Source organism: Toxorhynchites rutilus, chromosome 1 (genome assembly GCF_029784135.1).
Source record: "Toxorhynchites rutilus septentrionalis strain SRP chromosome 1, ASM2978413v1, whole genome shotgun sequence".
Classification (NCBI taxonomy): Eukaryota; Metazoa; Arthropoda; class Insecta; order Diptera; family Culicidae; genus Toxorhynchites; species Toxorhynchites rutilus.
Window position 1 is genome coordinate 46,137,909 of NC_073744.1, and position 15,030 is coordinate 46,152,938.

General features: G+C 38.7%; 1 protein-coding gene across 2 annotated transcripts; it reads left to right on the plus strand.

Moving 5' to 3' along the window:
• The first annotated feature begins 4,735 nt into the window (after positions 1-4,735).
• On the plus strand, positions 4,736-9,911 carry LOC129763113 (zinc finger protein 846-like). 2 transcript variants are annotated; one of them, XM_055761886.1, is made up of 10 exons: positions 4,736-5,162; positions 8,149-8,561; positions 8,628-8,708; positions 8,762-8,845; positions 8,902-8,985; positions 9,042-9,125; positions 9,181-9,264; positions 9,320-9,403; positions 9,460-9,543; positions 9,607-9,911. In XM_055761886.1, exons 1-10 carry the CDS (start codon positions 5,140-5,142, stop codon positions 9,786-9,788), a joined length of 1,203 nt encoding a protein of 400 aa, XP_055617861.1. In that variant the 5' UTR covers positions 4,736-5,139; the 3' UTR covers positions 9,789-9,911. The 2 variants fall into 2 exon arrangements, with proteins under 2 accessions (XP_055617861.1, XP_055617860.1); XM_055761885.1 differs by having other exon boundaries at positions 4,737-5,162; positions 8,625-8,708.
• The last annotated feature ends 5,119 nt before the right edge of the window (positions 9,912-15,030 follow it).

The following is a 15,030-nucleotide window of genomic DNA, read 5'->3' on the forward strand; positions in this document are numbered from 1 at the left end:
GGACGAATTTTGGTCGTCATGGACGGCCTACAGAGCACACAATCGCTAATGTAGTGCGTAAATTCGAACAAACTGGATTCGTAGCGGAATTTAAAGTTGGAAAACCCTGTATAACACAGCAACCCGGGATTAACATGGTCAATAATCCAATTCATCATATTTTGAGAATTTGTTGAACGTTCTTCTTGTAAGTGTATGAGTGGATGAATATAAATGTTGGGCCATAATAGCATAATACGGGGACGAACATAAGATTCGACTTTTTTGAACTGGCTGGTGGTCCGAGATATATGACTTTATTGCCAGTATGTATCTTTTCTTTTAAACATTAACTGCCGTCACACACGATTTTATATCTGTTAATCGACCACTAGTATATAAATATACACCTTTTTCAACGTATACAATCAACTACCTTAACGAGCGATTCAGTACACAAACTCTCTGCACCTAACGGTATGAAAACCACTTTGAATCTACCCCCGGGTACAGAAATGAACGTAGTCCTACGTCCAAAACCAATGGTAACTGTTGCTCCGTGATTTTAGTTTTGAGTATAAGCCTCGGAGCGAAAAATATTCCATTGGACGTTTCAACTGACCACGTTTACTTAACTACGTTCCACGATGAAAATTGGAAAATAACAACTAAACAACAATCTAAATACGTGTACTTCGTGCTAAAGGTAGATTATTATTGTTTTCACAGGTTGAATTGCACTGAAAACATAAACTTAAAATGACTTAAAATGTTCCCTAATTTGAAGAAATGGTTAACGAGGAGAAGATTGCAGAATCGAACGGCTCGGGCTAATCCTATTATTCGGAGAAGGTCAACAAACCAGAACAGCGTTCAACGAAGTGTAAAAAGTTTACCTCAAACAATTAAGTAGTGTTTATTTTTGGTTGAACTTTCCAAACGACAAATCTGAATATATGTTGTTTAGTTATGAAGTTTTTCGGTGGTAGGGGAAAAGGGGGGAATTTGGACCACCTAAGCAAATCGCTTAATATTTCCAAACCAATACGGTCTAAATAAAAAATGTCACATTGTATACTGAGCTACACTTGTTTTCTCTCAATAAATAATGTTTATCCATTATATAAATCTTCAATCTACCAAATATATCATAAAATAAAAGAGATGATTTTTGGACATTAAAATTTGATGCGGGGTGATTTGGACCGTCTGTGGGGTGATTTGGTCCAGTGTGTGTTTCATCGAAAAAAAACATACTTATGTTTACGTAAAGTATTTTGGGATAATGTTACAATCAGTAACAATGTTTTGGGATCGATACCAGGTGTCTTGGCCAGATTCCAGACCAGAAAAGTTGGATTGACACCATCTCGAATTCTGCATGAATCTTTTCACTGTTGGTCGAGCATTTTCAAACACTTTTGATGCTTGATCAAAGAAAATCCGTTCTCAATGGCCTGCGTTGCTCTTTCAAGCTCCTCCTTCCAACGTTGTCTGTTCATCCTCTTCTTGTAAATCAACGGCATCTGGAATCATTTAAACCAAAGAAAAGTCTCAAACCTGTAGGACCAATTCACCCCACAGAAACGTGTCCATGTCACCCCACACAACATGCAAAAATTAAAATGCAAATAATTTCATTTATTGTTATCAAACTTACAGTTTCGCTACATCAAATTGATCCTCTTCTGTAGGCGAACAGAACTTTACTACACAATACACGAAAAGTTTGTTTAATCAGCGGGAAAAACCTTAAACCCACGATCGGAAAACTCACATTTTTTGACGCTCAAAGTACTTGATGTATTTATGCTACCGTTTCCCTCTACTTGTGAAGTTTTACCAAAGTTTTTTTACTTTAGGTATATATGGTTCAACAATAGAAGGAAATGACATTATAGAAAAACCGAGTTGAGCCGTAATTTTTGAGATAAAGGTGGTCCAAATCACCCCATATGACCAAATCACCCCGTGTTACCCTACATATTTTTGCCTCGTTTGAAGATGTTTGAGAAAATCTCGTGGCATCTCTGGTTTATTTATCTATTTGTCTGAAGCTGTCAATTGAACACAATTCTAGTTGACGCCATTGAACTTCGTTTCACAAGTTTGGGGGAGCGTCAAAGTTTCCAAGAATCTGTAGAAACAGATTACAGATTTTTTGGTTTTCATACAGATTTACAGATTTTTCAAAATAACGATCCAATATTGGTTATGGCTTGATCTCAATAATATTTTTCCCATCTCATTAATTTTATTCGTATAGCATTCGAATCAGTCTGAATGAGAGTCATTTTGGCATTCATATGTAGCGTGTAGTACTGCTTTCTCATGTTCAATCTATGGCAAAAGATGCAAAAACCTGCGTCAACGGCTAGCTTTACAATAAACAAACAACAATGTTTATCTTTTTGCTTTTTCCTGAAGCAGAGTGAATGCAAATTTTTACTTGGATACCATCAACATCGTCAAACTATGCCAATCAATGATACTAAAGCTAAGATTATACTTTAAAATTGAACTTATAAATGTAACCTTTTGCTGTCGTATTAAATTTCGACGTTTTTTTTTTTTTTATATAAATCGTTTATTTTTACAGGCTCAGTTACATTAGTTTAAAGGAGCCGAATTCTTAAGTATATGTTTTAAAACTATACATAAATAATTTTCCTAACACTATGGTTAGTAAGGTGGAAAACCGATTACTCGCGGTTTACTCGAGTTTAGAGGGTGACATCTTTCAGGAAAGGGATGGGATATAAGGGAATTGTTACAATGTTGATGATCACACTCGATTCTTAAATCTATTGTATATTTACATTTCAACTTATTTTACTGTTTATACCAAGGGGGCCAATCGCTCGCAATGGATGAAAAGGAGGGTATAAGGACATAGGTACAATCACACACGAAGATCGATAGCTTTAAGGAAAACATATATTTGGGTCATGTAATCAAGGTCTAACCGAGCCAACACATCTCTCACCGGCACATTGGGCTGTCTTCCTCGGGCCCGAAGGGAGTTTTCTAAATTCGATCTGGCGACAAGATACATCTCGCACGACCAAACAACATGCTCGATGTCGTGATAACCTTGACCACAGACGCAGAGATTGTTGCTGGAAAGATTGAAACGAAAGAGAAGCGCATCTAACGAACAGTGATTGGACATGAGTCGGGAGAAGGTGCGAATAAAGTCCCGACTCAAGTCCAGACTTTTGAACCACGGTTTGAGGCTAACCTTAGGGATAATCGAGTGAAACCATCGGCCCAATTCATCTTCGTTCCATTTGCGTTGCCAGTTAGCGATGGTATTTTTACGGACTAAAGAAAAAAATTCATTGAAGGCGATTTGACGCTGGTAAATGTCGCCTTCAATCGCACCTACCTTTGCTAATGAGTCAGCCCTCTCATTACCCGGAATTGAGCAATGTGAAGGGACCCAGACAAAGGTAATGACATAACAGCGTCTGGATAAAGCACTCAAAATTTCTCGTATTCTCTCAAGGAAGTACGGCGAGTGCTTTTCCGGCCTCACTGAACGGATAGCTTCGACAGAGCTAAGACTATCCGTTACAATGTAATAGTGTTCAACAGGTCGTGAGGCGACGCTGTCCAGCGCCCAGTATATCGCTGCCAATTCAGCAATATACACTGAGCAAGGATTCTGAAGACTGTGGGAGGTGCTAAAAATTTCGTTGAACACTCCAAATCCTGTGGACTCATTCATAGAGGACCCATCAGTAAAGTACATATTATCACAATTGATACCCCCATACTTTGAATCGAAGATCGTTGGAGCGATCCTCGATCGTTGATAATCTGAATATCCATGGATATCCTGTTTCATGGACAGATCAAAATGCACAGAGGAATTGATGTAGTCAGGAAAACAAACACGGTTGGGAATATACGAAGAAGGATCAACCTGCATGGAGATGAATTCATGATATGAACTCATGAATCCGGAGTGAAAATTTAGCTCGATCAGCTGCTCAAAATTCCCGATCACCAATGGGTTCATAACCTTACACCGGATGAGGAACCGAAGAGATAATAAATTGAAGCGATCTTTTAGTGGGAGAATTTCGACGTTTGTTGTTTATTTATTTTTACTTGGAAAAGCAGTGATGTTCAACTTTGATTAGATTATGAAAGATGAACAAGATTTTTATTTTATTTTTAGTGAACTTTAGATAAGAGATTATCAAACAATGTTTTTATGTTTATGTTTAAAAAATTGCTATAATTCTTCTTCGTGTGATATCTTTCTCATGTATCATGTATCACAAAAATAATTAGTTTGGCGTCTTTCGGCTTTTATTTTTTTGCTTGAACATGCAGAACAATGCTCTTCACATCTACACAGTGCTGCAATACATGGAGCTTTCCATTAACCCTTTCCACAAGACATTAAAATTCGTTTCGAAAAAGAATGAACTAATACATTGTAGCATAAATTATAATATAAGTATATGTACTTCTTTGCTGTGGTGGCTGAGAGCAGACAAACGACCTCAAAGGATTAATACAGATTTCGATACAGACTTTCTGAGAAAAAACTCAGATAAACAGATTTTTTGAAACCAAAAACACAGATTTTATTATGGCAACCCTGGCCACCAGACGTCAACACTGTACAACTGTCATCGCGGATTCAAGTGGTTCAAATCAAGGCGCTTATATCAATGTATAACAGGTGAAGCAGCATCATCACTTCAATAAGGAGGGGATTACGGTTTGTGAAGCGGGGGTTGTTTGTTTTGTTATTGCTAGGATACGCTATTTTTGCCTTTTTACATGCGAGAGTGTGGAAATGAGAATGAAATACTACAAAATCATCCCTTCTATTTCACATAAATTCGCAAAAGCCGAACATAGTAGGCATCGTTCGAATAAGCGTCGTAGCGATTTGTAGAGAGCCGCCGGCAGCGTTCTGATGCCGTTTGTAAACAATACCGACAGCAATTCCAATATGGCTGAAAGTGCATTTCATATGATTGTTTCACCTGGTACATATAGAGGCGCCTTGGTTCAAATTACACATGCAATGCTTTGTTTTGTTTACTTCTAGAATATAAAGTTTTATCATTTGTTTTTATAACTGGCAGTCGAGTTTTGAATTAATTTGAATTTATAAAGTTTCTCTAGAGAAGTGAGATGACGCTTGCTGACAACAAACTGTAAGTTTATTGGAATAATGTTGCAAGCCGAGGTTGACTCCGAATAAAGCGCTTGCCGAGTGCATATGCATTAGTAATCTGTTGGACAGGCAAAAGTGATCACTGCATAGTATACATATGGATCGACGAAATAGGCCTTCGTTTAAATAATATTTTTTTCGAAATAGTTACAAAATTACGCGCTACTCTATATTAATAACATACGAACATATGTGTCTATACATCAACATATTTACTTTTAGCCTCAAAGCCATATACACGGAGAAAAATAGTAATTTCTGTTATGGCTATGATCCCTATCAATGGAAGCAGATTGATTATTCAAAAAGTCCCACAGGAACAGTGCAAACTGAACTTTGCGACTGTATAGCCGGATTGGGTGAATATGTTCCCATTTAAGCTTTCTGCTTTTTGCCTTGGAACGCTGGTCTCGTGAAGAAGTAGACTATAATGAACATTCGTGTGCAGGTATCCTTAATTAGAGGTTAGTTCCGCAAAAAAAAGCGGTTGATTATGTTGAAATTAAGAACATCCAGAAAGATCAACCAACCCTCAGTTATGATTCCCGGGTACCTGAATGCTCTGCGGAGAAGTAAAATATGTTTATAAGCAAATCGATCTGAAACGGAGGAAATCCATCAGTTGAATAATTCATGAAAAATACAAGGAAGCATTCGAACGTGAGCTCGAGCATTTGTGACTTTGATCTTGATCCGAACATGTTGATAATCTTTTTCTGTCAATTTTTCGATCCAAATCTAGGGAAAATCGCTCAATGAATATTTCGAAATGAGTGCTAGTAAATTAAGTACTATGCGCCACACAAAAAACTTTTGTTTAGGATATAGCTTTCCTAACTATTTCACAAAGTTCATGTGAGTTCTGTTAAAAATTTTGAGCTAGTAGGAATACTGCATCTATATTTAAATCAATAACAAGAACGCCGAGTGATAATAACTCCGCTTCTGCTGCAAAGAAATTATGAATGTAAACAAGCGATGTGTGCCCAACATATGCTCTGCATGTATGTGTAGCAAGAGCCTTATATTGGGGCGTGCAGTGTGATACATATCAGGGGGGGGGGGAAGTATGTTAGTATGTTTGTATTGGCTCAGTCAAAATTTCCAAACCGATGTATGTATTTAATTGCAAGTATCAAATTTAATGCAGAAATTGAAAATTTACAGGTTTTCAAATGGGAAACACCACAATCGAATGTAAACATTGAGGGACGCCAGGCTGATTTATGTTTTTGACGTGGGACTACGTCTAACCGGAATATATGGAGGGTAAAATGAAAACCTAAACACAGAACATGCAGGAAAAAATGAAAGATTTCGAATGCTTATAGCTCGAACATTTCGTACTGGATAGGAGAGATGTTTGCATCACTTGATAGGGAATATTTCTACGCATCTATCGCAACTAACAAAATGTTGTTTTTCATTAGATAAACAATTGAATAACTGTAAAATATTAGGCGTTATCTAAACGCCCTAACTGCATCGTTTTGATTGGCCCGATTTACGGTTTCCCTAACACAGCCATCAAAACCAAGCAGCCTTGGGGAAATCGGCATTGCAAATACATGAAAGTAGGGGGACTTTTGTTCTCATCGAAAAATGTTCCCTAACACAGACTTTAAAACCAAGCCGTGAAATCGGCATTGCAAGCACACGAAAGAGCCTAGAGGCGAGTGAACTGAAAAGTTTAAACCCTCTTAAAGCCAAAAAGAAGAAAAAGAACACACGAAAGTAGGGGGAGCTTTTGTTCCCACCGAAATGTGTTCTCTAATAGAGATTTCTAAACCAAGGTGCCTGGAGAAATCGGTATTTCAAATTCATGCAAGTCGGGGGTATTTTTGTTCCGACTGGAATGTGTTTCCCTAACACAGACTTCAAATCCATGAAGCGTGGGGAAATCGGCATTGCGAATTCATACAAATCGGGGGTATTTTTGTTCCGATTGAAATGTGTTTCCCTAACACAGACTTCAAAACCGTGGTTTCTGGGGAAATCGGCTCTGCAAATAAATGCAAACTGCGAGTACTTTTGTCCTCGCTTGCCTTTGTGCAGAGTGGAATATGTCTGTCCTAACATGATCTTCTAAACTTAGGAACCTGGGAAAATCGTGCAGCCACTAGAAGCGAATGAACTTCCCAGTTTCAAGCAAATTCGAGATTCGAGAAGTATGTACACTTTTGGGATGTAAACTTCAGAGGGAAATGTAAAATAAAATAATCGTTTGATAAATTTTTTTTTTCTTTATTGGAAAGATTTTCAGCCTTAGGCTGGTTCATCAAACGTTTGATAATTCTTCCGTACATATATTTTGTTCTAGTCATCATACCAAACGTACAAGGTCCGTCATTAAATTTACTTGTAACGAAGAACAATCAATCACAATAAATGAATTGACTTTACACGGCATTTGTTCATTTTTTTCACTCACAGAGCAAATATATTGAACTCAATTGAATTTGGAAACTGTTTCATTCAATCAAGAATTTAATCAATACAAACGAATGATTGCTCAGCTAAGGTAGTTCCACGTGAACCTTGCGGTTATATCATAGATATAACCCACTAATTTTTTTCATATTATGCTTTTTAAGGACACCGCAAGGTTGACGTGGGACTACCGTTGGCTTAGTAATTAGTTGTTTGTATTGAATAAATTATTAATTGGATGAAACAATTTTCGAATTCAATTGAATTCAACATATTTTGTACGTAAAGAGTTTGAACAAATGCCATGTAAGTTCAATTCATGCATTGTAATATATTGCGTTCTTCGTTGCAAGTAAATTTGATGACCTATTTTCTCGTTTGGCGTGATGTCTAGAACTACTGAAATATGTGAACGGAAAAAACAATTGCTTCGTTATTGATCATGGGTTTGTAATCCGTATGCATATCGTGTTCATTAGCTATCGATCTAAATATTGTAAAGGGCCCTGATGCTTGACCATATTCCATCTCAACAGTGACCAATGCAGCTTTTGCTCTGATATATGCAATGAGGAATCTCGTCACGCGTTGGTTCCCACTCACCATCAAGAGAAGAAGATAAAAATTATCCTGCAGGAGTTGACAAGTTTGACTTCCCAGTTGAGCAGTTATCCTGCGTGTGGTAAATGTCGCCAAGAGTTCATAACCATTCATAATATTCCCGAGAGCTGCTTCCATGTTTTGTCCATTGCCAAACCGACTGACATCAAGATAGAGCCAGAGTTAATAATCGATGATCATGAGCTGTCGGATAATGATAACAGTTTTGAGACAGACCCAATAGCAAACGTAGACCCAATTGGACAGCAAGTTGAAATGCAAATCAAGGGAGAAAACGAAGAACTATTCATCATCAGTCATAAATGTGAGGAAAGCTTCGGGAACGAAGGTTTGATGAAAGACTACAATGTGATGTAATTTTGTGTAAACATTGATTGATATTCTATTCTAGAAGAAAGTCCGTTCAAATGTGAAATGTGTGAAAGAACATTTTGCTCTAATCACGGACTCAAACTGCACATTCGAACTCATACTGGTAGGTTGGAAAAAGTTCTATTCAATCACCCACTCAGAATCATTCATTTACAGGTGAACGTCCCTATTCTTGTTCACAGTGTCCGAAAGCGTTTAAGAGTGCTTCGACGCTCAAACAGCACATTCGAATTCATACGGGTTGGTAGAGAATGATCTTCTATACTGAGTTATTCAGTAGATTTGTTTCTTTGTAGGGGAACGTCCGTATTTTTGTCAACATTGTCCGAAAACGTTTAACCAATCTAGAACGTTGAAACGACACATTTCAGTTCATTCGGGTTGGTAAAATTTTTTTTACCACAATAAACCATTCAGCAGAATCAATCTTTTGCAGATGAACGGCCCTATTTGTGTCCACATTGTCCGAAGACATTTAAGAAGGATATAATGCTCAAACGGCATATTCTGATTCACACGGGTTGGTAAAAATGTTGTACTATAATGAACCTACAAGCAAGACCATTACTTTGCAGGCGAACGTCCTTTTCCGTGTCCACATTGTCCGAAAGCATTTAAAGATCGTTCAATGCTCCAATATCACATTCGAGATCATACGGGTTGGTAAAATATGTTTTACGATAGTCAACCATTCACAAGGTCATTGCTTTGCAGGTGAACGACCCTATTGTTGTCCACATTGTCCGAAGACGTTTAAGAAATCCACAACGCTCAAACAGCACATTCGAGCCCATACGGGTTGGTACAGGAGATTTTGCTATAATGAACACTTCAGCAGAGTTATTTCTTTGCAGATGAACGTCCCTATTCTTGTCCACATTGTTCCAAGGCGTTTAGGCATTCTACAACACTCCAACTGCACATTCGGACTCATACGGGTTGGTAAAGAATGTTTACTATAAGAAACCATTCAGCAGGGTATTCCATTCATTCCTTCGCAGGTGAACGTCCTTATTCTTGTCCACATTGTACTAAAAAGTTTAAGGTGGCCACAGCGATGCGGATGCACATCAGGATACACACCAACGAGAGACCATACGTTTGTGAACACTGTACGCAAGCATTTACCCAGTCCTACAGTCTCATTAATCACCTCCGTCGTCAGCATGGCCAAATCAAGTAGATTCGGGCAGGAATTACTGGTGACAGTGAAGGAAGAAATAACTGGATACTAAAGAATATATTTTTCACTGAATGATGTTGACTAAGAATTTACCCAGGAAAAATATTAAAAGTTTTAAACCAATATTTTTTATCGCACTCGTTCAACCATGACGACTATCTGGATACTGGGTTCGCCGTAGTGTTGCGCCAGTTCGTAGTTCATTCTCCTTCTCCATACTCCGTTTTCCTGTACACCACCGTATATTGTTCTGAGCAATCGGCATTCGAAAACACCAAGCGCTTGTGAGTCCTCTTCAAGCATCGTCCATGCTTCGTGCCCATAGACAACAACCGGCCGAATTAGGGATTTGTACATGGTACACTTCGTACGGGGTCGGAGTTTGTTGGACCTCAAGGATTTGCGGAGCCCATAGTAGGCACGACTTCCATTGACTACGCGTCTTCGAATTTCACTGCTGTTGTTGTCAGTTTGATCAATGAGCCAAGGTAGACAAACTCCTCTACCTCCTCGAGCTCGTCACCGTTGATCACAATACTACTACCAAAAAGAATTTCTGTTGCGATCACTCCCTCCTGCTAACATGTATTTAGTCTTAGACTAGTGACCAGATGGTCAGAAGTCTAACGCGGAACACAAAAACAAAACGTTATGTATATACGTTATGTGAACATAAACCATAGTTTAGCGAGTCTAAACTGATCAGTATTATTTCTTTCTGAGTATCGACACTCAGTTGCGATTTTTCGGTGGTTTAGATTTTGTTTACGCCCGAAAATCACTCGCTCAATCAGAGCATTTACGCCTGGCAAGCACGATTCAAAATTCTACAATTTTCTTCAACTTACCGAATGGAATGCTCGAAAATTCCAATTCATTTTTCATCGATTTTAGTGTTAACGTATGCATTGAAAAAAAATGGTTTAATTTCGGATGGCGATGAAAGATAATTTATAGGAACAAATTTTCTTTAAATCTTACGTTTATTAAGTCTGTAACAAAAATGATTCAATGATGTTGATTCGCAGCAGCAGCACTGTCAATCAACTTGATGATTTTTCCATACTGCAAGCTCCACCCCACAGTGAAGGAGTTGGATATCCTGAGGCACTTTGTGTCCGCCAGATATAGCCGATCTGGTATTTACAATAACATCTCTTTGCCGCTTCTTAAGCCGGGAGATCGAAGCAACCGGCCAAACGGTGGAGAAAAATCTGGCCAAAATGGACATTTTTATGCAGAAGCGTCAGACGAGACCGGCCGTATCTGAGCAGCAGGCAATCGCCCAGAAGGAGTAGAAGGAGACGTACTTGATGCTAGAATTCAACGAATGGCAGGGGATCGGGTACTTTACGTTTCCCAGGTAAGCGATGACGTCGAATATATCATTCACATCAAGTTCTCGAAGACGGTTCTCACCTGACAGACGTGAAGGTCACTCTTCTTTCGAGTCGTATGGTGAACGGGGAGATATATAATACGAAGTGCTTGCCGGAGTCGGGAAGGTGATGTGGTCTATATGCCAAACCTGGGATCAGCCCATTATGCCAAAAGATCACTGGAGGATGGATCGGCTGGAGATAAACATTGTCGCGAAGACCACCAACCTTCCCAACATTCCCCAGCTGCGCCCGATAGTAAACTTTCGGGCGAATGTCCAAAATAGAAAGACAGACGACCACCAAAGCCACGAAAAGGTAAAATAACACGTCGATATACATCTTTTCCTCGGTCATGGTTCAGGTTCCGACCAACTTCCGTAAGACCGCTCAGCGCTTCATTTACGATACTTCTTCAAACAACTCTGCCTCTTCCTGTCGAGTATATACTAGTTCTTCCAGCTTATTTAAAATGTTAAGACCTGACCGAGGTAGGGGACCAAAGATATTTTTTTTGTCTGACTCACGTTGGTCCCTGCGGATCAATAGGGGACTTTTATAAAAACCATTTTCCAATTTTGTTGCTGTCGCTTCAAGTTGACACTTTCTAAACAAAAAACCCAATGTCGGTGCGATGAAACCAGCTCAACGTATTAATCTTTGGATGCATTAGAAGCGCTTTTGAACAGTCTGCCAAATAAAAAAAAACATTTAAGAAAATCAACATGATCAAATTGTGATATTGAAATATATTGATATCGCGGGATATTTTCGTTTCTTTTGCCAAATGCGGGACGGAATCTTACGCGGGACATTTTGTTGAAATGCGGGACTGTCCCGCGTAACGCGGGACGTCTGGTCAGTTTATCTTAGACACATTGACCCCAAGCCCAATCAGCACTGCTTCGTTTTTCAGTCGGGTATACAAGTCGGCTACCGTCGCATGTGTTCTTCCGGTTAAGGTGGAAACAGAATGCCGCGTTGTGCGTTGCTTCTCATCAGCTGTCATCGCTTGCGTTTTGTACTAAAAAATTCGCCCGACGCAGTCTGTTGATTATACTTATGACAGACATACAGCTGTACTAGCGTTGTACTTCGAAAATTGTATGTCTGTCACCATGTACAGCGCTAGAACCATGCAAGCAACTCGGTACAATCGCTGTACCTGTACCGACCTATTTTACCGCTGTACATGGCTACAGTTGTACTGTGCGCAGCGCCACAAATGGTTAGTGGTGGGTAGCTTGAACAAACTGAATCAAAACACTTGGTAAATATTCTTTTCATTGACTTTCTCTTGAGTTAATAACTCAGATTGGATACTTGTTTGTTGTGTTTGATGTTTCAGACGCTAAATAAAAAACTTTTTCATTGAAACATGTGGTGAAAATTGGTCGAATTTTTGATTGTCAGTTTGACATGCGGTGCAATGTACAACCAAAGTATGTCTGTCATGCTACGATGGTACCTGTACAACGCTGTACACGTACAACGCTAGTACAGCTGTATGTCTGTCCCTGGTATTAGCAGTCACAATCTAGCATTCGCGTCACCATTTTTCATGTAATCAAAAACGGCGGCATTGAGCTTCGTTCACTAGTTTAGGGGAGCGTTTAAGAATAGCTGATTTTCAGTCTGAATGAACACGTTTTCAAAATAAAATTATGAATGAAAATTAGCTTTTCCATATCAAACTAGTATACTATTTAAATGAAAAACCTTTTTGTTTTCAGGTGGTGAAAAAGTCTCATACGAAAATTGTTTATAAAGACAACTCTATATTACGATGAAAAAATTCATCAACAATGTTGGAATTGTTTAGCCATATGGTTCAATGAAAGTCAGAAACACGTGCTTCAAGTAATTAAATAATATGATGTGAAAATTTTCATTCAAATTTTAGAATTTAAAAACCGGCTTCGTGTCTTCTAACCTGATAGAGATTACACTAACGAGTTTGGGACCCAAATTTGAAGTTGCCACCAGACGTCGACACCATGCCACTGTCGTCGCGAATCCGGCGCAAGCAGTTTAGAACGAATGTTAGCGTTTAGTACAACGATGCTAATGAGGCAACGCATTAGGCTAAGGTTACTTTGGATAGGAGTACGCACGAAAATTTGATTGTACGAATAGAAACAAACAATTTTGTTCGATAGAAGCTGACGAATACGAACGAAGCAAGGGGGAAGCAATGTAACCACACCAATACAACTCAATGTGGTTGTTTAGCTTCACTATTGCATACAATTCGTACGACCACTTTTCTGCATCCAGTGTCACCGCCGCCTTATTGTGTTCGACTGAATGGAAACACGCATATTTAAAATGAAGTGTCAAAGCCCAATTGTCGCAACGCGACGTATAGCGCGGCATTCTGGTCCCACCTTTATGATCACGTCGTCAGCGAAGCAGATAAACTAGACTAGACTTGTTGTTGTTGAAAGTCGTGTCATGTTCTTATGAAATAAAATTAACTTTAATAACTATTTTTGCTTCGTACGGATTTTAACGATTTGCATACCAATCGAATCGGAAATTTTCGAAGATTTGTTTCGTATGCTAAACATTACAATCCATAGTCTGTATATGGTTGAAATTGATGAAAGTTTTAAGCATTCCACCGTTGCATAGTAAGTAAGCTGTCGCTAGCATATAAGTATTGCATCTCCTTATTCTTTCTTTGTGAGAACACCGACTGGACAACGCCGTTGCTGGGCGAGCTGGACGGCGAGGGCTTTCTCAAGGCAATGGGGGTGGAGGAGTAATTTGAGAAAAAAGTAGAGTTTTCCAAGGGCCTTTTTGTGACTAGAGACGAATGAACTGGAGGAGTTTAATGTTTCTTTAATTCAATAAAGGAAGGAAAAAAAAGGAAAATTCTCAAAATCTTTCTGTACCCGAAACAACAAAGGTCGCTTATTCTGCTCGTTTTATGTTTTATGTTTCCTTTTGAGCTGTGAACGCTAGCGTATATTTTTTGAAGTACATCTGGCATTATAAATAACACAAACATCCGAGCCATGGCAAAGCTGGCGAATAAAGAGAAGAGTGCAAATGATTATAGGTCGCTCCTAGCCATCAGTGTTTGGCTTTGAGTATGTTGCTTGTTTTCGTTGCGCGAAACTTAGAACTTGTTCATTTCCTGTACATGTGAGTAGCACATCTTCGATACTTTTAGTTGCCATTCGTGCTCATCGGTTCTGTTCTGATGCAACAAGTTCCTAGTTTTGTTGACCGAGAGTCGAGAAACGATTTTTCATAAACGGTCATTATCGCGATGTTTCATTTTTATCGCTGGAACAGTGTACATCTGTTAGATGCGTGTTTGATGCTTGTTGAATGGCGATGAACGGAAGATACCTCTCGTTAAATGCTCAGTGCAATGCGTGCATTGATATAAAGAATCATATTGCGACATATGACCAATTAGTGTATTGTTCTCGCAAAGGTAAGAAAGAATCGTTGCTTCTCGAAATGATTCCACATAACCACGCAAGCCATTAAACCTTTTCAGGGTCCCCGGAACTTTTTACTAAAGAGTTATTTATAAAGTTTCGACGTATTCGCAAATAATGTCCAAAATGATAAAACAACAAATTTAAAAAAAAAGATTGCGTAGTCCTGAACGGTCGTGTCTCGAATACAACCCTTCGATTTTTTTTTATATAATGTATCCCGAAGCCAAAGATGTGTATTTTTTAGTTTTTGAGTCATGATTTTTCAAATTTAACTTGTTTTCAGTATTCGTTCAATATTTCAATGCAACTAGACTAGATCTATGCGACTAGAATCCAATTTCATCGCAAGTATAATATTGCAGATGAACACGTTTTCAAAATAAAATTATGAATGAAAATTAGCTT